The sequence below is a fragment of the Periplaneta americana genome, chromosome 12, assembly GCF_040183065.1.
Source record: "Periplaneta americana isolate PAMFEO1 chromosome 12, P.americana_PAMFEO1_priV1, whole genome shotgun sequence".
NCBI classification, from domain to species: domain Eukaryota; kingdom Metazoa; phylum Arthropoda; class Insecta; order Blattodea; family Blattidae; genus Periplaneta; species Periplaneta americana.
In genome coordinates, this window is record NC_091128.1 from 51,367,689 (window position 1) to 51,390,137 (window position 22,449).

General features: G+C 36.9%; 1 protein-coding gene across 1 annotated transcript; it reads left to right on the top strand.

The window, feature by feature from the left end:
• The first annotated feature begins 2,413 nt into the window (after positions 1–2,413).
• On the top strand, positions 2,414–20,057 carry LOC138710033 (uncharacterized). The gene is made up of 4 exons (XM_069840688.1): positions 2,414–2,551; positions 2,742–2,860; positions 13,937–14,118; positions 19,776–20,057. Exons 2-4 carry the CDS (start codon positions 2,773–2,775, stop codon positions 19,950–19,952), a joined length of 447 nt encoding a protein of 148 aa, XP_069696789.1. The 5' UTR covers positions 2,414–2,551; positions 2,742–2,772; the 3' UTR covers positions 19,953–20,057.
• The last annotated feature ends 2,392 nt before the right edge of the window (positions 20,058–22,449 follow it).

Genomic DNA, 22,449 nt, shown 5'->3' on the forward strand with positions numbered 1-22,449 from the left:
GTAAATGTGCAGGCTCAAGGATATTTGAATTTTTTCACACAGTTTCAGAATATATTTATTCTTGAAGTCTATGCCAGAGTGTTCGCACATACAGATGTGCTCTACAATATTCTTCAGACAAAGAGTCTAAACATAGCATACTACTTGCAAGAGGTATCAAAGTTAAAAAAAAAATACTGTATCCGAGTTCAGACGTAGTGGGTTTCCGTCCATATGGAGTAATATGGAAAATGAAAATTCTTCAGCCAATACAATGGAACCACCATTAAAGCGAAGAAAAGGAGATGATGAATTGAAACACAGGCAGCTGTACTACAGCATACTAGATCGTATGCACATGGAAATTACTGACAGATTTTCTGATTATGGAAAGCTTCAGTTCACATATCTTCTAGATTCTCAAAAATTTTCTGCTTATAGAGAAAACTTCCCGAATGAGGCACTAAATAAATTATTTCAGTCCTATAACAGTCACTTTGATCAAGTACGTTTGAAAAACGAATTAAGTGTAATATATTCAGCAGAGGTCTTTGATTTTTCGAACAAACCTATCCATGAAATATTATCTGCCATATATGAAAACCAGCTGAACCAAGTTATTCCTGAAGTCCTTAAATTGGCAACATTAATTGTGACAATACCAGGTACGTCAGCATCAGTAGAAAGAATATTTTCTGCGTTGAAGAGAATAAAATCCTACTGTAGATCAACTCATACACAAGAACGTTTATCCGGCTTGGCACTGATGTCCATTGAAAAGTCATTTCTACAGAAACTTCGCAAGCGGCCCAACTGTAATTTCAATGACGAAGTCATCAAAGTATTTTCGTCCCAATCAAGATGTCTGAAATTCATATATAAATAGGTAAGGAATTTTATTATAGGGACTTTAAAATATATTTTGTGTAATAATAGGGTCAGTGGTAGCCCAGGCCCTTAAACCAGTATACGCCACTGTTTAAACACGAATCTGAGATTGAAACCCCTCTCCACTGAAATGAATTGTTTTATACGTTCCACTAGACATTCTAAATTGGAAAAAACTCGAAACACAGCCATTAGACAAGAAATGGGAGTTAATAATACATTGTCAGATTTCGTTAGCTACAAGCAATTAGAATGGTATGGCCACGTAGGTAGAATGCCAGAAACAAGATTGCGCAGACAGATTTTGGAATGGATTCCGCCAGGAAGAGGAAAGAGGGGAAGACCAAGGTAAACCTGGATGGACGATATAAGAAGTGGAATGAAGGAGAGAGGCTTGGAAGAACAGGACTGGGAGGCAAGAGAAGAATGTAGGAAGAAGATAAGAATTTAAACACTTTGGATACAGGAAGATGTAGTTTACATTGTAACCCTGTTAATGATGATGATTATTATTAAGAATTGTGAACTTACAAAGAATATGACTTTCCTTTAACTTTACATACCCAGCCCCCTACCCGAACCTCTGAAATGTCCCCCCTCGAGCAAATTATCTGAAAGAAACACTTGTTGAAGACGATTTTGTACTTTCAACGACTGCCAAGATAGCCTCCTGATATAGTACTTCGTAGTAATTTTCTAAATTTTCTGTTGATTTTGTTTGATTTCAAAAATCGCTCTGACGGGAAAACTTCGATAGAAATTATTTATATCGGTAGAGTGCGATTTCGCTAGGTCTAACGAAAAATCGATAGGGTTGACCTGAGTAATGTATTATCGCCGCGCTCTCATGGTTAACATGTCGGCATCATACAATAACGTGCGGTGTGCTTTTAAAACATAATTTTGCCGACCGATTGTTGCTCTGTAGGTTTCACTCTAAGCGTCACGTTGTCACGAAAACTTCGTCGATAAGCATAAGCACTAGTTTGTTATATTGTTAAAATATTATTATTTCATATACGAGTACGTTGACATTCTTAACTCTTAATAATAACTCTTTAATAATAATTTTAATCACATACGTTAATGTTCGTCCTGAGCACAACACTTTGCGACCTCGGTTTTAGTCCAAGTGGATTAGACAAGTAGGTGTCATTTGATAATGGAAGCAGCTTATTGGTTGCAATATTGAAACTGAGGCGAGTGACTGGAGCGGCGACATAAGAAATTGAAAACAATAATGCAATTAAATTTCAAAGACCTGCCGAATGTTATGCACGAAGCCGCTCAAAGACCTGCCGAATGTTAACCATGAGGGTGCGGCGATAATAACTGAAACTGATCTCCCTTCTTCCCTCTTCCTCTCTTGCCGTGTGTTCTGGCAATAATGGACTGTGAGTGAGCCCATATGCCTACTATTTTTCATAAAATAATTTAATTAGAGGATAATTCTTGATTATACACATTTACTTTAAAAGCGACGCAATTTAAAAGTAATGCTCTATACTTGGACATCAAATGGCGCAGTCATAACATACACGACAGCTTCATTTTTGTGCTATGTTTCGTGGCATTGTTGTATCAAATTGTAATGTGCATTACATTTATTACAGTTCTCACAATAATCGCAGATAATCTTTTTACAACGTAGTACAGGCCTATTCTAAATATGTTAAATTGATTGGTAAGATGTTATTTTATAGTGAAAATTATCCACATTATTTTATTTAATATTTTTTCACGCTGATATTGTAGGCTAATAATTAATACCAACATTGTTAATATTAGTCTATATATTTTAACACTCCTCCTTGTTACCTATTCTGCTCAAACTTACTTAGTTATTATTCTCTCATCTTTTTAATATTTTACAGATAGTGAGTATACATTATTATTGAAATTAAAATGTGTGACCCTGCAGAAGACCTGAATTATGATTTCAACTATAACATGTTCCTGATAAGAACACAAATGTCGAAACTTGAACCACAAGGTGAGTACTTCAGCAAGCTGTAGATATACAGGGTGGAAGTGAAATAAACCTGCAGATTTGCTAAGTGAATTGGTCATATTGAATATAACAGAAAAGTCTAATATCATATCCGTGCGAAGTTTATAGTTAACGAAAACAACAATTTTTTTTCCAAAAAGTTTAACATCGTCGTTCTGGATAATACTATGCATAGGATCTTGATTTCTGTCAATGCTAATAGACAATTCAATAAAGAATATTTTTTCTTTGTCGTTCTGGATAATTACTATGCATAGGATCTTGATTTCTGTCAATGCTAATAGACAATTCAATAAAGAATATTTTTTCTTTATCGTTCTGGATAATTACTATGCATAGGATCTTGATTTCTGTCAATGCTAATAGACAATTCAATAAAGAATATTTTTTCTTTGTCGTTCTGGATAATTACTATGCATAGGATCTTGATTTCTGTCAATGCTAATAGACAATTCAATAAAGAATATTTTTTCTTTGTCGTTCTGGATAATTACTATGCATAGGATCTTGATTTCTGTCAATGCTAATAGACAATTCAATAAAGAACATGTTTTCTTTGTTGTATTTCATAGACTGGACGGTTTTCGTGTAAATTAAATGTAAAATATTTCAAATTTGTTCCCTAACATGACTAGACGTGGCAACACTGATCAGCTGTTTTCAACTTCTTTCGATAGGGGTAGAGAGTAAATTGTTTACTTTATTGGTAGTCAAGTTTTCTTGTGCCAGTATTACATGAATACCCAGTGGAAGTGGTGTTTGAGTCTTCCGAACTTGAAGTTTGTGTTGACATTCAATTTACGGAAACATCCCCAACCAGGTGCGTTCGACTGTCCTGAAAATTTGTATACAACAGAGCCATCTTCAGTTACAAGCCGGAGCATGGGTAGGTTTGGCAACGCTGAGTGGAGGCGGGCGGAGGCGAAATAAAGGCATGACGTTTGACGTTTTAGTGCTTTGATTTCATTGTCATATGTACATTTTCGACATTAATTGATACAAAACTAGGTGCATCTGATCAAGATTCAGTGTATTGATGTACATAATTTTTACGGAATCCGAAATTATATTTTATTTGAGTTTCAGAATACCGCGTAAGTACTTGCATACAGCCACTTATAACATAAAAAAATATTTAAAACATAAGTGTTTTTTATTGATTGTACAAGAGAAAATAAATAAATACTTCAAGAAATGTTACTTGTACCAAAAATAAACAAAATAACGACGTACTTTCACAATATATGCCCTATTCCAATCAATTAACCATTACATGGCTAGTAAATTGACAATGTTTGGCTGCTTTATGTTGTTTCACCTCTGACGTGAAAAGTCTAGGATATCATATACATTTTAATTTCATGTGATTATCTGTCGTGCTTTCCTATAAATATTCCAGATGCACAGGAAGCCAGTTTTAGTTTGAATCTCGCCAGTCACCATAACAATACTGTTATCCTAAATTATTTGTTATAAATTTTTTAAAATACAATTTTAAATAGGCCAAGTCCAAGTATAAAGATCTATGAAAAAATGAAGAAACATACCTTCAACATAATACGTAACAAAATAAAACACATGATTATCTATTAAATATGTGCCAATTAGCGTAAACTCAGTGAACTTTAAATCCTGTAAATACGAAGTGAAAAGAAACATGTTTGTAACTAATTTATTACAAAAGAAATACTAATATTAACAAATAAACCTTGAAAACCAACGAAGTGAGTGTATGCATCTACAAATTATTGGTAGTTCTGACGTATAGCAGGCATTCCGATTCTTCAATAAAACTGCAACATTTATGGGATCACAAAACAGCTGTTTACAATGGACTTGAAAATCAACGGCGTAACTTTATTGATACAGAGATGAAGGTCCATAGTCACAGGGGGCCAGAACAGGTACAGCCCGCCCTAGTACTTTTTCTTCCCACTTAGCATCGAGATTTGAACTATACAAGCTAAAAAATATTCACTGATTAACTTGCAACTTCTTTACTGTGTTACCTTTTTAGGAAACTGGACAATGCTTTGGACAGTGGAGGATAACTCTTGAAAGTAGTCAGTCAGGTAATTTCCTAAAAGGTTAACCCAGTAAAGAAGTTGCAAGTTAATCAGTGATTGTGTTAAAAGTGTATATAGAACAATGAATAAAACATTCATCTTATAAAAATAGGAAACCTTATTTTTGTTGTGAAATATCGAATATTCAATCTTAAATACTGTCTCATCAGAACAGAATAGAAACCAATACGTGTCAAATGTACAAAAGCTAGTTCGGCATATGTTATTGCAATCGCACTGCAGACATTCAGATACTTCACGGTGCATTCAAAACATTGTGTAATTTCAGTCGTTACAGTACGTCTATTTCAGTTCAAAAGACGCCGCATTCTGTTATGCATGTACCCAATACCATCAGAATGAGACAAAAGACATGACCGACACGCAATCTGGATTTAGGAACTGGAAGAATGCATTGGGTACTGAAAGGGGATTTTCAGAGCATGAAAAATCTTAAACTCAGATGATGTAGGAAGAAAAAAAATTGCATATGTACGTATGTTTGAAGTATGGTACATGAAACTTTTCTATGAACATTGCTATTACATGGAATCAATAATTGAGGTTATTCCGTTTTTGATAGTCAACAATTACATAATTGAGAAAGAAACTGAGTGAGGTTTTTTCGCCAAACATTCTGAATATAGGCTACATTGAAAAAAGGATAAAAACCCTTGCTGAATATGCTGTTCTTATTCCAAAAAAATGCTACATACAAGTCTCCTGAAATTCAAAATCAGATCTTACAAGTAACTGCAACAAATTGTATAGAGAGCGATGTAAGAAATGTCGATGTTCTGTGGTTTATACTCATGGAAAATGGCACGAGAGCAGTGGCGGTGCGTCAATAAGAGCACGTGAAAACCTTATTTCCATTAATGCACGACTAGTTTTATTATTTAATACCGTATTGACGTTGTGGGATGTATAATACCAAAATCGAGTATTTTAAACTTCCCGCATCTTGCATAAACTTTTTATGTAAACTTGGCAACATGCGTTCACGTACAAGCCGTGCTCTTTTCAAGCAGGTTACAGGAATTACACGCATGCGCGGGAAAATATTGTCTTTCGCAGGCCGCTTATGACTCGTCAAGAGCACAAAGCGTTAAGTGAACAGTGAATCTATCCTACAGATGTCAGGTGCATCGATACCTATCGTTCACGTGCTGTATCTCGAGAAGGAAATTTAATAGTCTGTATTTTAGTCTGTAGGTGTCAGCATCTCTCACTGTCGGAACGTTTACTTTATGTGGATGTGTGTACAGTGCTGCTACGAGAGTGTAGTTTGTGAATTACTATACTTTAGTGTTAGCATAATAGCATGGTTTGGCTTTCAAACACGTACGTTAATAAAATCTATATATTCCAACCGACTGTGCTAACTCTTTCAGAGAGTGTTTAATACACATGATTGAACAGTATTATATCACTGGTTTCGATTTTCCCCACAAACAAAAATCTTTCAAAAAATGTCGTTTTTGTGAGATTTTTAGCTATATAAATATGAATAAAATCTACAAATCCCGTCGGATTTGTCTAGTATTTTAAAACTGGCTGAATGTGATGGTGGTATGAATTTAAGTATCTGTATGGTGGTATATATAAAGTTAAGAATAATATTTACTGGCATGTATTTATTGTAATCAAACTATGCGAATGTGATTACAGTATTAGTATAGGCTATAGTATATCAGTGTGTTGTGAACCAAAATATATTACTGAACACATCCTTTTGTAAATAACGGCAAACGTAAACAATGAACTCTGTTCAACAGTAAAGAACTGGGTAAACTGACTTACCAGGAAAATTGGAAATAAAAGACTGGGTTTCATTATTATTATTATTATTATTATTATTATTATTATTATTACTATTATATGTTTTGAATTTATATACGGTTTTTTCGATAGTGAAACATCAGAATCATGATATTTCATATTAGGCTAAACGTACGATTTCAAATTCTCTTCGGTTTTGGAACACAAAATTGTGAACACACGTAATACTTTATCACGAGCAGCCACTGCACGAGAGATCAAAATAATAGAAAGCACGTTACATTTGCTTTACGATATGTGACAACAAAGAAACGCTTTCACGGAAGCAACACTAAAATCTCTGAAAGAGAATTATGGACTGGATACATCTCATCTTCTCAGTCAATGTTATGATGGCGCCAATGTCATGAGTGGGAACTCAGAAGGGTATCTACTCGCATACAGAAAACACTAAATTTAATAGAAAAATATACCGTATGTATTGGACTGCTACAACCATCGCCTCCATTTGTTTGTTGTGATGACTGTATCAGAAATAACACTGTTATTGTCCACACCTGTGGAGTAACGGTCAGCGCGTCTGGCCAGGAAACCAGGTGGCCCGGGTTCGAATCCCGGTCGGGGCAAGTTACCTGGTTGAGGTTTTTTCCGGGGTTTTCCCTCAACCCAATATGAGCAAATGCTGGGTAAGTTTCGGTGCTGGACCTCGGACTCATTTCACCGGCATTATCACCTTCATTTCATTCAGACGCTAAATAACCTAGATGTTGATACAGCGTCATAAAATAACCCAATAAAATAAAAAATAAAAAACACTGTTATTCAACAGTTTGGCCAAAAAAATTATGCTGCACAAGTTTTTCCAAAATGGAAAAGTAGCTGCTATAAATGTAGGGAATATGATAGTTCGTATTTTGGAACAGCGATGGTCTATAACTAAATTATACTGGTACACTATAAGGGAATTATAGGGATGCTGGATGCGTAAAGAAGGGTAACTTCAATGGTTAAGACATTGCCAACAGCAAAGGAATGAAAACAGTGACCTCTGAATTTCATTTCTGTTTTGTTTTATGCAAAATGATCTTTGGACTCCTACAACCAGCTGGTGCTGTCATGCAGAATCGAAAAACTGGTTTAAGCAATGTTATAAAACTTGTACAGTCTTTTAAGTCGTCATAATCTGTGAGGAAAGATTCAAAATTTGAATCAATTCTGAACCAAAGTCAAGAAATTCTGGTTCTTCCAAAAGAATCTGATGATGGTGGATCAAGGAAACAAGAAATGTGAAAAAGGTAGACCTTCTTATATTAAACCGATTGTCAATTCACAGTGAAATGCGCAGTTTCAACACTCAACAGTTAAATGGTATGTTTCATTAAATTTTAGGTGTCGCCATATCCCAAGTGAATGAACAATTTTCTGGTAGCGAAGAACTGTTGAAAACAATATCAAATATGGAGGTATTTTAAATTAAAACATTGCACAGTCTGGAAAAACTGCTTTAAGTGATTTTTAATTTTATTTTAAAGTATCGACAATATTTAAGATTTTCAGAAATGTCCTGAAAATTCGATGTGATGATGTGATGTAGGCCTACTAGTCATATAAAAGTATAAAAAAAGAATACAGATCAATAATAATAATAATAATAATAATAATAATAATAATGCGTTTGTTTTTTATTTTATTTTTATATTTATTTATTTAACCTGGTAGAGATAAGGCCATCAGGCTAGGGAGTTTATTATAGATATATAATTTATTTCCAAGAAATAGTCTGCCCAGGCATCCTGGGTTGCCAAAAACACAGAATAACACACATATAAGAATAATAACGATTACGGTAAAATAGATGAGTCAAATGGAAATGTGAACTAGGAGCTTAAATTTAAGAAATAATAAATTTGTACATTATATTGTAACAATCACACACTAACGGATAGAAAGGGGGGGGGATTATGATATTCCGTATAAATGATTTTTCAGAATTGCCACAGACCCTTTAATGCTAGAAGTAATTATTTTTGGAATGATGTCATGGATTCCAAATGTTTTGATACTGTTTACAGTTGATCGTGGGATGGTGCCCCTCGCTCCGATCATTAAACCATGTACTTCCCAGGTGCCTTCCATCTGATATTTTTCTCGAAAATACGGAATAGTAGGCTCATAAATTTGTTGTTTCTCTGTGTTGAAGAATAAAGAAAGATTTTTCTACTTAAGTAAAAATTAAACCTACTCTACGCAGTAAGAAAATGCTTTAATAAGTTTGTTTTTTAACACTGTTAAATTCCGACAGTCTCTGTATCACTGTGTAGGGTATTCCACAAGCGCGATGGCGAGCAGTGACGTGCAGTCCACCCAAGCACGGCTTGGGCAGCACTGATTGACTATAAGAATCACGATATCTACGTAAATCCATGATTAAACTTTCTGTTTATTTAATCATGAAGTCCTGAAACATTTCTAAATACTTTTTGTTAATTGTAAGTCGCGCGATGGGGCACGTACAATGCACATACTGCGGCCCCGAGCGTGCCAGCAGTGCAGAATGCAGGTTAGCATGGACGTTGCCATGACAACCCACGTCATCAGAACTTCTAACCAATGAGGGACGTCTCACGATACTGTAGTAAATGCATAATACCCCAAACAGCTGGTAGCCTGCCTGGGCTGGCTGTGAGCTCAAAGTCGAATGAGTGTAAAATGTACTGTTTCTCTCACGTTTGTTTGTACCGGTAGGCCTACTTTGTAGATACATTGTGTACGTGTATATAAGTGCAATAAAAAGTTTTGATTATGTCTGGTGATAATAATTTAATTCAGCAACAAAAGCTAAATACAGTAATTTAACTAAAGCAATACGGGATCATGATGTTGCTATTGCACATATTCGTGCTTCTAACGCACTCGCGACTTTTGGAACTGTGCATATTGAAACTGAGCTAAGTGACCAAACACAACAAAGTATTATTCTACATAACGAAAAGGTAACACGCAATAGAGACATTCTGAAAAGGCTTATAAATGCAGTTTGTTTACTTGCAAAACTGAAACTTTCATTTATAGGAAACGGTAAGTCGAAAATGTGCAACAACCGCGGTAGGCCTAATTATTTAGAACTTTTGGACTACACCGCCCAGTACGACCCTCTTCTAAAACATCATTTGGAGACATCTACAGTATTTAAAGATGTATCAAATCGTATTAAAAATGATTTAATTGAATCTGTTGCCAGTGCAGTTAATAAGGAAATTAAACAGCAATTACAGAAATCTGACTTTTGTTTGCCATATTAGCTGATGAGACAACTGATATCTCGAATAAATCACAATTTTCTCTCGTTTATCGATGTACGATTGAAGGAAGGGTGGTAGAGCGGTTTGTGTGCCTCCGTGATGTGAGGACAAAACAGCGGCAGCACATTCTGATCTTATTTTTAAGACATATTCAAGACTTTTCAAACTGCAGTAAGAAACTTGTCGCACAGAGCTACGATGGAAGTGCAGTGATGGCCTCTTCATTACTTGGTGTCAAGCTAATATTAAGGCGCCTTTTCCACAAGCTCTCTTTATTCACCGCTATGCACACTGTTTAAATTTAGCACTGTCTCAAAGTGCTTCAAGTATTCCTGAATGCCGTATATTTCTTGCTACTCTTTCTGGGCTTGCAGCTTTTTTTTCCAAATTATCAAAGCGCACAAAATTTCTTGTTTCCCCAACAAGATGGAATAACTCGTCACGACTTACTAATACTTAGAGTAGTCTTTTGTAATAGTATTTTTAATTTTAGGCAGTAGTTGCAGTAGGCCTAATCTTATAGATTTTGTAAAAAAAATGATACCAAATACCAATGTATTTTTATAATTAGTAATATTATAAGTATTTTAATCAAATATAAATAGTAAGAAGGAAAAGAAAACTTGATTACGCGGCTGTTTGGGTAATCTGTTGGGCCACCGCACGTCACTGATGGCGAGATTGTGTATGATGATGAATACGATGATGTCTTATGTGTTGGTATGGCTAGTATGCGGCTATTTGGCGTGCGTGTGAAGAGATTGTGATACGATGACAAGTATCTGAAACGGGAGGCAACTTAGGTAGGTGTAGAGGTGTGAAGGACTTGAAAAATGAGAACAAGGGAATGAACATTTCTACGTTCGTTAAGCCGTAGCCAGTTTAGAGTTTGGAAGGATGAGGTAATGTGGTCAGCGCGACGGACATCGCAGATGAAGCGAACACAAGAATTATGAACACGTAATCTTTGCGACTGGTTGACATGTTTTATGACATAGGTAATAGTTTCGGGCTTACATGTAAGAGCGCTGAAATGTCTGCTCCCTCCTACAAAATAGCTTCCACCCCCCTTAGAGATTCGATCTGGCTACGGCCCTGGAAAGATGAAATGCAACGCGCGTGCCTCTGAATGTTTGTATGCAGAGGTTTCCGGATAGGACAGTATATACCTACTGCAGAGAAATATTCATTGCTGTCTACCAACGGGCTCGTGATACGGGCAACGTAATTCCAACATTTCGCAATCGGGATCGACAACGACCTGAAGAAATTGTTGCAGGGAAGAGGAGATCTTAAATTTGGTCAAGGAAAACCCCGGCCGAAGCAGTCGTGACACCATTCGCGATGCTCGGGCTTCGCATTGGACGGTATAGCTTGCGCGATAGATCTGAAAGCTTCAAGACCGTTGAGATTTAAACGGTAGACAACGTTTTCTTGTCAGGCGTATATTCCACTTGCAAAGCATTTCTCTCTTGTCAGTCAGTCGCTTGCTCGCTATATGCGCTTTTAGTAGTCTCCTTGTATTATATTACGGAAGTATTCAGTTGTAGCATTTTTAAGTGTGTGTAGTAATACTGTATCATAAAAATCCGTATCTAGAGTTAAAGTGCGCATGTGCGTGCATATATGGTATTGATATTTAAATTGTGTATATAGATTATATAGAGTTATTTAAATCGTGTATATAGAGCTGTAGTGTGTGTATACAGGGTGATTCACGAGGAAAAGTAAAAAATTTAGGATACGATATCTTAGGCCATTTTGAGTGAAAAAGTTCATATGGACATAGGTCCATTTTCGAACGATGGCGGAGCTAGATGCATTTTTGTGGTAAAACATCTCACCCCAATGTGAATCAGACGTTACCACATGCTGCTGACTTGAGACAAGGTCACCATTGAATGATGTAACATTGGAATCTGCATTGTGAACGATGTAGATAAGAGAAGAGAAACAAACCGGGTGGTGGGGCATTACAAATGTCATAACAAATACGCTATCACTTATCGGTTCACAGCAGTTCAGTCAGCTACCTACAGTACAGTAGTTATACAGGTACAGTTATCGGAAGTGTTAAGTTGTGTTTTTCAGGATGCCTTATAAATTTTCGACTGCAGAATACGCCGATATTGTGTATGTTTATGGTTTGTGCGATGGAAGTTCCTTGCGTGCCGTCGTTGAATATGAACGACGCTTTCCGAACAGAAGGGTACCATATCGAAGAGTATTTACTGTCTATGGGGTTGGATGAAAGCGCAACAGTGCATTGAAGCAGAAGGAGGTACCTTTGAAAATGTGCGAAAACATCGATCCCGACTTCTAGAATATTAGGTATGTATGCATACGTGAATATAAACTTAAAATTTGTCCGTTATCTGTCTCTAAATGCGAGGTAGTACAATGGACTCTCAGAAGTTTTTGTGAAATCAAAGAGCCATATCTCCGTAACCGTTCGAAAACGGACCTATATTCATATGAACTTTTTTCACTCAGAATGACTTCAGAATTCACATCCTGAATTTTTTACCTTTTCTAGTGAATCAACCTGTATATATAACATTTCAGTTGTGTATATACAGTTAGTTTAAGTATTTATAAGTTTCAATTACAGTAGACCTATTGTTACGGAAATTCTTGAAAGTGCCGGGCATATCCCACTTAGACTTCCCCCTTATCATCCCGAATTAAGCCCGATCGAGAACATTTGGTCTTTAGTGAAGGGATGGGTTGCAAAAAATACAAGACGATTATATGGACCAGGAAGTACTGTTTGATGACGTCATAGACCCAATTATCATAAATATCAGTGGTATCAGCGACGATAACGATGATTTCAGCTATGATTATGAAATGGAAGGGATAGCAGAGCTTGAAGACTCCGACTACCAGCTCAAGGTAAGAGGTCAATGTTTTCAGTTAGATGTTTGGAGCGTATTTGTTGTTTGCACTCTGCCCTCCTCTTTTACCCTGTGACGTCAGCCAGGCTTTCAGATCTTTTGCGCGAGCTGTACTTACAACATTAACAGTCTTACTAATAAACCGTGTATAGTTTTTATACGAGACTTATGCAAAGTTGAGACAGAAAACGTTACTAATAAACCGTGAATAAGCTATGGACGTATAAACAAGCTGTAACTATACAATGGGAATTGCTTTGCAGTAGTTATATACACGAAACTCCTTGTTTAAGCGTTGTATATAGGGAAAAAATGGCCGCCCCTCTAACAGCTGTTCGTATCAACTGTCATTTTATGATGATGGTTACCTTGAAACCACAGAAGAACAAACCAAAGATCATAGAATTATTAGAATAATATTGCTGTAGCTTGTACTCTTTGACCAAAATGTAGTGTGGTAATCGATTAGAGCCAGTTGTACTATCGATATTTAACACGCCACACTAGAGCGCTCTGCCGGATGCAATAGAGAACCTCAGATATTCTATTACCTTTCGTAACGAAGTAATGACGAAACTATGACGTAGCTGTGTAACAGTTATACTGTTATACACGACGTATGTAGTGATTATTAGTAAGGAATTTACACACGACTTATAAACGAGGTACTCATTGTATAAGTATAAGACAGTTAAACGTCTGTATATAGAGTTTTTATTAGTAAGACCGTAAGTGAACAGCTATTGCAGCCCTGTCACGTCCAGCAGTTACAATCTCTGAAGGACTTTCCCTCGCGTCTGATGTTTTCCGAGTGGCTTCTGCATCAATGTGAACAAAATGCAGATTTTCTAACAAAAGTACTGGCGACGAACGAGGTCGACTTCACGCGAATCGGAGTAATAAAGTTCCGAGTATTCACACGTGGGCTGTAGGAAACCCACGAACCGTCCAACTGGACTGACAGATCCATAGTGAGTACTGTTTTATGATTTTCATGTTTTTTTTTTTCAGACAGAACGAGAATAATTTCATGGATGCGTAAATTGGCTGCGTTTCATAATACCATTAATGAAATGCGTTTACGCAATGACTACATGTATTATCTTGTAGTAAATGTACAGAAAGGCGAATTAAAAGCGCCTTTCAACGACAATCCACCAAATGGAAATCTTCCGCCATTAGAAGACATTATGGTAAGTGGACCAAAGACCGAGAGATGATTCATTTACAACTATGTGTTGGTGTTAATGACACTTATTTTGTTCTCAACAAAGTTCGCGAATCTAGAATAAAGTAAATGTATATCATTTCTCTTCTAGTGTAACTATTGGTAAGTAAGAAAACCGGGTCACTTGAAAATTCGACATATCTTTAGGATTAATTCATGTTCCATGAATGACATGACATAGGCTAAATGACAATGCAACAGTTTATTAATTTCTCATAATCTTAATTCAACAATTTCTGACTACAATGTTCATGGAGAAAACAAAATTTTGCGGTTTCAGTGTGCAATCCACACATTATCTTCGTGATATCTTTTGAAAATTTCACATACAAACAAAGCATTTTCTCATAATTTATAGTTTGATAAAACTGTAACTGCATTGCATTTCGTACAAAATGTCATTATGCTACTAATGCAAAAAGAGTTGTTGCGTTAATCGAAGACGGGAAGAGTCAGTGTTATACGTCTAGATTCTCCAGATTCCTCAGACTACAATACAAAGAGTGACCTGGATCAACGACAGAATTTCAACATTCTCAGGATGATCATTTTATTGTCTTAGAAATATTAAGTTAACGGCACATTACAGTTATTGAGAACTCAGCTCCAGATAATAAGAGAGTACCGGTATATATAATCCTGAGGACTGTAAGAAGACTGCATGAATATGACTTGAAAGCATGGAGAACCACTAAAATGCAACCGCAACATCTTGTAGCGCGTTTGCTTTTCGCATATAATCATAAAAACTGAACACAAGCAGAGTGGAAACGTGTCATGTTCACTGATGAATCGAATCGGGCCACAATCACCAGATGGTTGTGGAAGAGTATGGGCTGGAGAAGATCAAGATAGGGTTCCTAGGCTCATCTATCGCCAAATCCGAAGATTTACGATGTCTGTAAAATTAATTATTATTATTGCTATTATTGAGCATATTATTATTCCATGTTGAATCTTTCGTACACTACTTTTAACACTTGAATATAAATAATTGATTAAATGGCGATCTTACTCGTGTTAATTATGTAAGCATGTGCGGCTTACAGCTGTTTCGGTGCTCTTTGACACCATCCTCAGAGCCTTCTGTGTCTCGGCGCCACTCAACTTCGCTGCCTGTTGTGTGGGTGCTTTCGTGTGATGAAGAGTTGTGTCAAATAGTGTGTGTGTTCTGAAATTGATCTGTGTGTTGAGAATTTGATTAGGGTGTATTTTAGTGTGTCTGTATATTTCATATTGTTCTAGTGTGTTGAGTTTTTAGTTTTTGGGTTGTATGTGTAGGATTTCCGTGTCTGTATTTATGTTATTGTATGTGTGGTTAGCATTAGTTGTGTGTTCGACATAAGCAGAGGACACAATACATCTACATATGCCGAATTCGTGTTATAATATCAAGTTTTTATATACCCAAAGTGAATGAATAAATGATTGTTTATTGTCATCAAATCATATACCGTACATTTACATATCATCCGTTAATGATGGCCTGTAACTTTTTTTGGTTTTCAGGTACTCACCTTAATAAAATGTTTACTATAAAGCACATATTATATTACTTACCTTAGCTAGTTCTTTATATTTTAAGCTTAACAATAAGTACTTTAACTTACGTAACTAGTACAAGTAATTATTATGAATATCCTTATAACATAGTTTTCTCATGCCATTTCTTCTTTTCTCTGTCTAAACGTTTTCCCGGGTTTTTTTTTTCAAGTTTTTTGCTTTTAGCGAGTCTATATATATATTTTTTTCCAGATTTCTTTAACTGCCTTGCTTTTAGAAATCTACCTAATTTGCTTTGAACTGTTCTTAGATCTAATTTTACAATTGCCTGTCTCTTCAATGAATACTTTCCTTGTCTTATCATTTTCCGGCCAAGATAGTGGAATATGCATACCATAGACAAATAAATAGAGATGCATACCATCCTCCTTTTGTCCACTGAATAGACATTTATCTGTTTCGGTGCTTCCTCTTCTGTTCCTTAGTCTCCAAATTCCTAATCTTCACCATGCTAAATCTACTCGTTCCTTCTTGGTGTTAATTCTTATTAATTCTTATACATTATTCCTGTCCCCATACGATTTTCATTTCTCTGTAAACACTTGTTGTTTAGTCAACTGTCCGAAGTCAGGTCTTTCCTCACAAGTGATACCAATAAGGCAACGCTTATGAGGCAACTCAATGAACACGATCTGTTTAAATTTCTGAACACTTCTTGCCTTGCTGTCCCATTACTTCCCTCATTTATAATATTACCTATTGAGTTTAGCCTATATTCAATGAACCTATTTCTTGCCATACCAAATTTAGTCTTAATTTGCTCACATCCTATTTTTCTTAGCCAATTAGGCTTTCGTCGAGTGTAGAATTTTTATACATTTTTTTCCACGGTATCATTTTCTTCCTCCATAATATAAATAAACGAAAAGAATCCCAGTGCTATCCATAGGCCTATCCATTTCAAGTATGGCTGCCATATTTTAGGAGTGCCATGGAATACTTAAAGATGTTTTGTACAATTTTTTTTGTGCTATCGATATAATTATACTCGTGATAAACCACTTCCCCAGATCTCTTTATCAATGTATAATATAATATCTTTGCTTCAATCATCATTATATACTTACTTACTTACTTACTGGCTTTTAAGGAACCCGGAGGTTCATTGCTGCTCTCACATATGCCCGCCATTGGTCCCTATCCTGAGCAAGATTAATCCAGTCCCTACCATCGTATCCCACCTCCCTCAAATCCATTTTAATATTATCCTCCCAACTACGTCTCGGCCTCCCCAAAGGTCTTTTCCCCTTTGGCCTCCCAACTAACACTCTGTATGCATTTCTGGATGCGCCCATACGTGCTACATGCCCTGCCCATCTCAAACGAATCATCATTATATAAAAATTTAAATTATGGTTTATTTAACGACGCTCGCAACTGCAGAGGTTATATCAGCGTCGCCAGTGTTCCGGAATTTTGTCTGGGAGTTCTTTTACATACCAGTAAATCTGCTGACATGGGCCTGTCGCATTTAAGCACACTTAAATGCCATCGACCTGGGCCGGGATCGAACCCCCAACCTCGAACACAGAAGGCCAGCGCTGTACCGACTAAGCTACCGAAGCCGACTATATATATATATAATTTAGGTTTTTACTTCCTTTTGTTGGGCCATTTAGTCTTACATGTATCTATTGCTGGGAATGCTGCGTTGCCTTATTTACATTGTCATTTTGTTCTTTCCAATCTCTATTATTATCTAATATTACATCTAAATAAACACATATGAAGTAATAAGCGACCCTTAAATTACACATTATCACAAACATAAGCCGTTATATATATAGCAGCATTTCAGTGGCGAAACGTGAAGTCAACACCAAGGCATGCACTATGCAATTGCTTTAATATCTCTCAATAAATTGGGCGTGGCTAGACATCATTCCTTGTATTATTATTATTATTATTATTATTATTATTATTATTATTATTATACAGAATAAAGTTACATTGTTTAACTTTCAAAATGTAATTCTGTGGACTTAGCAGTATATTTATTTGTTTATGTGAAATCCAACCGCTGTTAATTTAATCACTGGCTTATCTCGAGAAAATATCGTTGCTTTTCTTCGAAGTTCGAATGTAGGAAATGTTTTAATTTAAGTTTTCCCACATTGACACACTCGTTAGTCACCCATTTTTACATTAAATAAAACAACAAATACGAGGAGCATCCAGAAAGTAAGTTTCCCTATTTTTTAAAGAAAAAGAACACACACTTTCAGGAAAACATTTATGGGCAACAGGTACAGCAATGTTTCAGCTATTTTTCAACGTAGCCACCATCAGAATTGAGACACTTGTATCGTGGAATCAACTTTTGTATCCCTCTGTCGTAGAACTCTGCCGCCTGTGAATGGAACCAGCGTGTGACAGACGTCTTCAGCCCTTCGTCGTTTGCCAAAACGCTCACCGGAGGACAGGAATTTCTTGAGGTGCAGAGGGAGAGAGAGAGAGAGAGGCAGGGAGAGAGAGATAGAGAGAGAGTAGAGAGAGAGATATATATATATTCGTCCCATAGACCTGACAGAGCTGCCGATGAATTTTAATTGGCGCAATGCTTTGTGCATTAAAGAACTTTATCACCGACCGAACCTCGCAGGCGGCGGGAGAAGGAATAAGAGCTTCCATTTCGGACCACTGCTGCCAAGCTACTGGCACCAGGCGGGACCTATCCGGCTGGCATATGATTGTTACGTCATAGATCTGTTACGCATGCGCAATTGACACGGCTAATTACGTTTACTTTCAAGGGGAAAAAATTGGGAAACTTACTTCCTGGATGCGCCTCGTACAATTTTATCATGTCACTGCTGCACGTGTTACGAAAGACATCTCAACACACAAAAAATACAAACAAATAAATACGACCACACAGGTGTATACAAACTCACATGTAATAGTTGCGACAAGTTCTACATAGGACAGACAGGCAGATCATTCCAAACACGCTGCAAAGAACACATTAAAGCTATAACCAGAGGACACAATACATCTACATACGCCGATCACATAACCAATACTAACCATACATACAATAACATAAATACGGACATGGGAAATCCTACACACCAAAAACTGAACACACTAGAACAATACGAAATATACAAACACACTAAAACACACCCCGATCAAATCCTCAATACACAGATCAATTTCAATACACACACACACTATTCGACTCCATACTTCAACACCTTCCAACAATAAAACACACCCTCTTAACAGGCAGAGAAGTTCGAGATGACGCCGCGATCTAGTAGGCTCTGATGATGGTGCGTGAAGCACTGAAACAGCTGTAAGCCGGACAAATATTACATATTTAACACGAGTAAAGCCCGGTTCAGACGGTGCGTGTTTCTGTGATAGATTCCAAGGTGGCTCCGCGGATGGGTCGCCTGCGTGGTCACTCACCGGAAGTAATCCGCTCTGGTGGGTCCGTGGTTGGCTAGCTTGCTGGATTTCGAGGGTAGGTTCCTTGCCATTTTTCGTGATGGTTTGCAGGCTGGAAACCAAAGATGATCATATAATATCACCTCTGAAACCATGTCGCCATTTTCGTTGTTTTCCAACTAAACCTGCTTTTTTTATATTCTTTAGTTTCTAAGAAACAGCAACTATATCGGACTTTAGCTGTTTTGCACTTATGGCTTAATTACTTTATTACGACATTTACTACTGTTAATGTAGGACTTTAGTTGTTTTCCACTCAAGGTTTAGTTTCTTTTTGACCATGAGTGTTGGCAACAGATGAAACAGCAGATGATTTTCCAATTTGAACTCTGAAAAGAGCCAGCACCGTGTAAACAACTACCGTCACCGTAGCCAACACGGGAGCCAGCAAGTGACCACGCAGGGCGGCCATCAGCGTAGCCACCTTGGAATCCATCACAGAAACTTGCACCGTCTGAACCAGGCTTAAGTCCACTAGTTCATCAATTAATTATATTCAAGTGTTAAAAGTGGTGTACGCAAGATTCATAATGGATTCCACTGTACATTAACTTTATTTTTATGTCTTTTTGTTCACATTACGAAATGATTCTTTGTGTCATGCAGGCAGAAACGGACGTTGAAGGGTGGAAGGAAGCTCTGAAGAAGTTCAGGGAGGAGTATCCTCCGACTCCCTCAAGACTGACGGACGAAGGAGGATTTCTGGCAGCGCGGCCCAAGGCTCGCTGTGGAGCATTCTGCTACATGTCAGTCCTCTGCAATACTAAAGAAAATAAATATTGAAATCGTCTTACACACTTTATCTACCCAAATTCAACTGAATCCTGTCTTGAGATTATTCCTATTTATGTACTTTTACATACGAATGAAATAAAACGTTTAAACACATTCCGTAATTAATACGATTTTCAGAGATTCTTTCATTGTTCAACATATCATGTGAGATTAGAAGTGAACAGACGGTAGTTTTCATCCCATTGCCTTTGTGTCCCGCTCATTTTTATTCTACTATTGGGCCATCATCATAATATCATATCCACACTGATTATGAATAACATCAGCTAATGAAATTGTGTTACAAAGCGTCATGTGCACTGTGCAGGGTCGAATTTACCCTGAAGTGAAATTTGTTCGGATGCATTCGTAGGCCTAATCATTTTGATTAATTTTCAACACGCGCCTTTTTAACAGGGAGCGTAGAAATCGGAATGAATCTAGGTGTCTGAGCTAGAATAATCGGTATCGCGTTTTGTGAAAATTATTTTCAGACATTTGTAAGTTAATAGTTTCCAGTGTGCATTATATTTGTATGCAAGAACAACCAATCCCTTAAAAGCATTGATCTCCAATTCCTGTGAGATTGATCTTCCAATACAAGATAAGCTCAGTTAAACACATTTGAACCAACAATTTCTTTAAAAAAAAAAAAAAAAAATTAAATACATTGAAGAGAAGTCAACAGATATTTTGTATCCAGAGTAAAACCGCACTAAGCATAAGAAAGCGCAGCATTTACTTTTTCTACAATTATGTGTATGTAAATGATATGTAACTTAATACATTTATTTTGTTATTACTATTTGTAATTAAATATGGGAAATGCCTGCTATTAGTCGGTTGAGAAGCTTTTGTCATCTAGTCTGCTGTCAAAAAATCTGAAAGTTAGAATTTATAAAACTTCTGTATGGTTGTGAAACTTGGACTCTCACTTTGAGAGAGGAAAAGAGATTAAGGGTGTTTGAGAATAAGATTCTTAGCAAAATATCTGGGGCTAAGAGCGATGAAGTTACAGAGAATGGAGAAAGTTACACAACGCAGAATTGCACGCATTGTATTCTTCACCTGACATAATTAGGAACATTAAATCCAGACGTTTGAGATGGGCAGGGCATGTAGCACGTATAGGCGAATCCAGAAATGCATATAGTGTGCTCGTTGGGAGACCGGAGGGAATAAGACCTTTGGGGAGGCCGAGACGTAGATGAGAGGATAATATTAAAATGAATTTGTGGGAGGTGGGATATGATGATAGAGACTGGATTAATCTTGCTCAGGATAGGGACCAATGGCGGGCTTATGTGAGGGCGGCAATGTACCTCCGGGTTCCTTAAAAGCCGTAAGTAAGTAAGTAATTTAGTTAATTTTTTTTGTAGTTGAACTGCTGTACATGAATTTGGAGCATTTTTCTAAATTGCTGGACATTATGTTTTGTTCATTGTCTTACAATACAATTTTTTTTTTCCAAAAATGATAAAGTTTCCAAAAATGATTAAAGTTTCCATAAATTGGGTCGAATATGTGTTTAATCGGTTTTCGCTTCACTTTCACTTTTCATTTTCTGATGACACATTCAATCTTTAGAAAAGAGTATTACTGCCCACAATTTTTCAGACATAGTTCTTATCAGTGCTGCAATGTCCTTCTGTGTTATCATCTCCCATTCTTTACTGCATAGCTATAAAGGACACTGCTTTAATGAATAATGCAGCAAACAGACGAACGCCCATCTGAACGGAACTCCAGACAGTACTAAACACTGTGACCGTCACTACTGCAGTGCCTTTCAGAGAACATGGTAGTTATTAAACTTGAAGAGCCGCTAGATGTATTTTTATTCTCTCTGAATATGGAGGAATGCTGCTACATTTTATGTTGTTTATGCTAGAAAAAACTATTTTGCATGTGCGAAATAGCCTTAATATCAAAATAGTTTCTCGAGTACAATGGTCAGCCTTGAATCTGAATTGTGTACAATGCAGTTCGTTCCGTCCTATTAAGTAGCTGCAGCTATTAAAGTCGTAGGAGTATTAAGGCCCGCTCCCACTTAGAGGAATCGAACCGAATCGAAAAGAAACGAAAAGTCTGCTGCCACCAGTGGCGGCTCCTGCATATTTCTTAAGAGGAGGAAAGAATTTATTTTAGTGGGTTATTTTACGACGCTTTATCAACAACTTAGGTTATTTAGCGTCTGAATGAGATGACGGTGATAATGCCGGTGAAATGAGTCCGGGGTCCAACACCGAAAGTTACCCAGCATTTGCTCATATTGGGTTGAGGGAAAACCCCGGAAAAAACCTCAACCAGGTAACTTGTCCCGACCGGGAATCGAACCCGGGCCACCTGGTTTCGCAGCCAGACGTGCTGACCGTTACTCCACAGATGTGGACAGGAGGAAAGAAATTAACATCACTGAATGACACCTTCTTGAATGAAACATGCTACAAATTAGCCTACATGCATACATGTAAGACCAGGTAGTTTTGGGGTTGGCCTTCCCTTC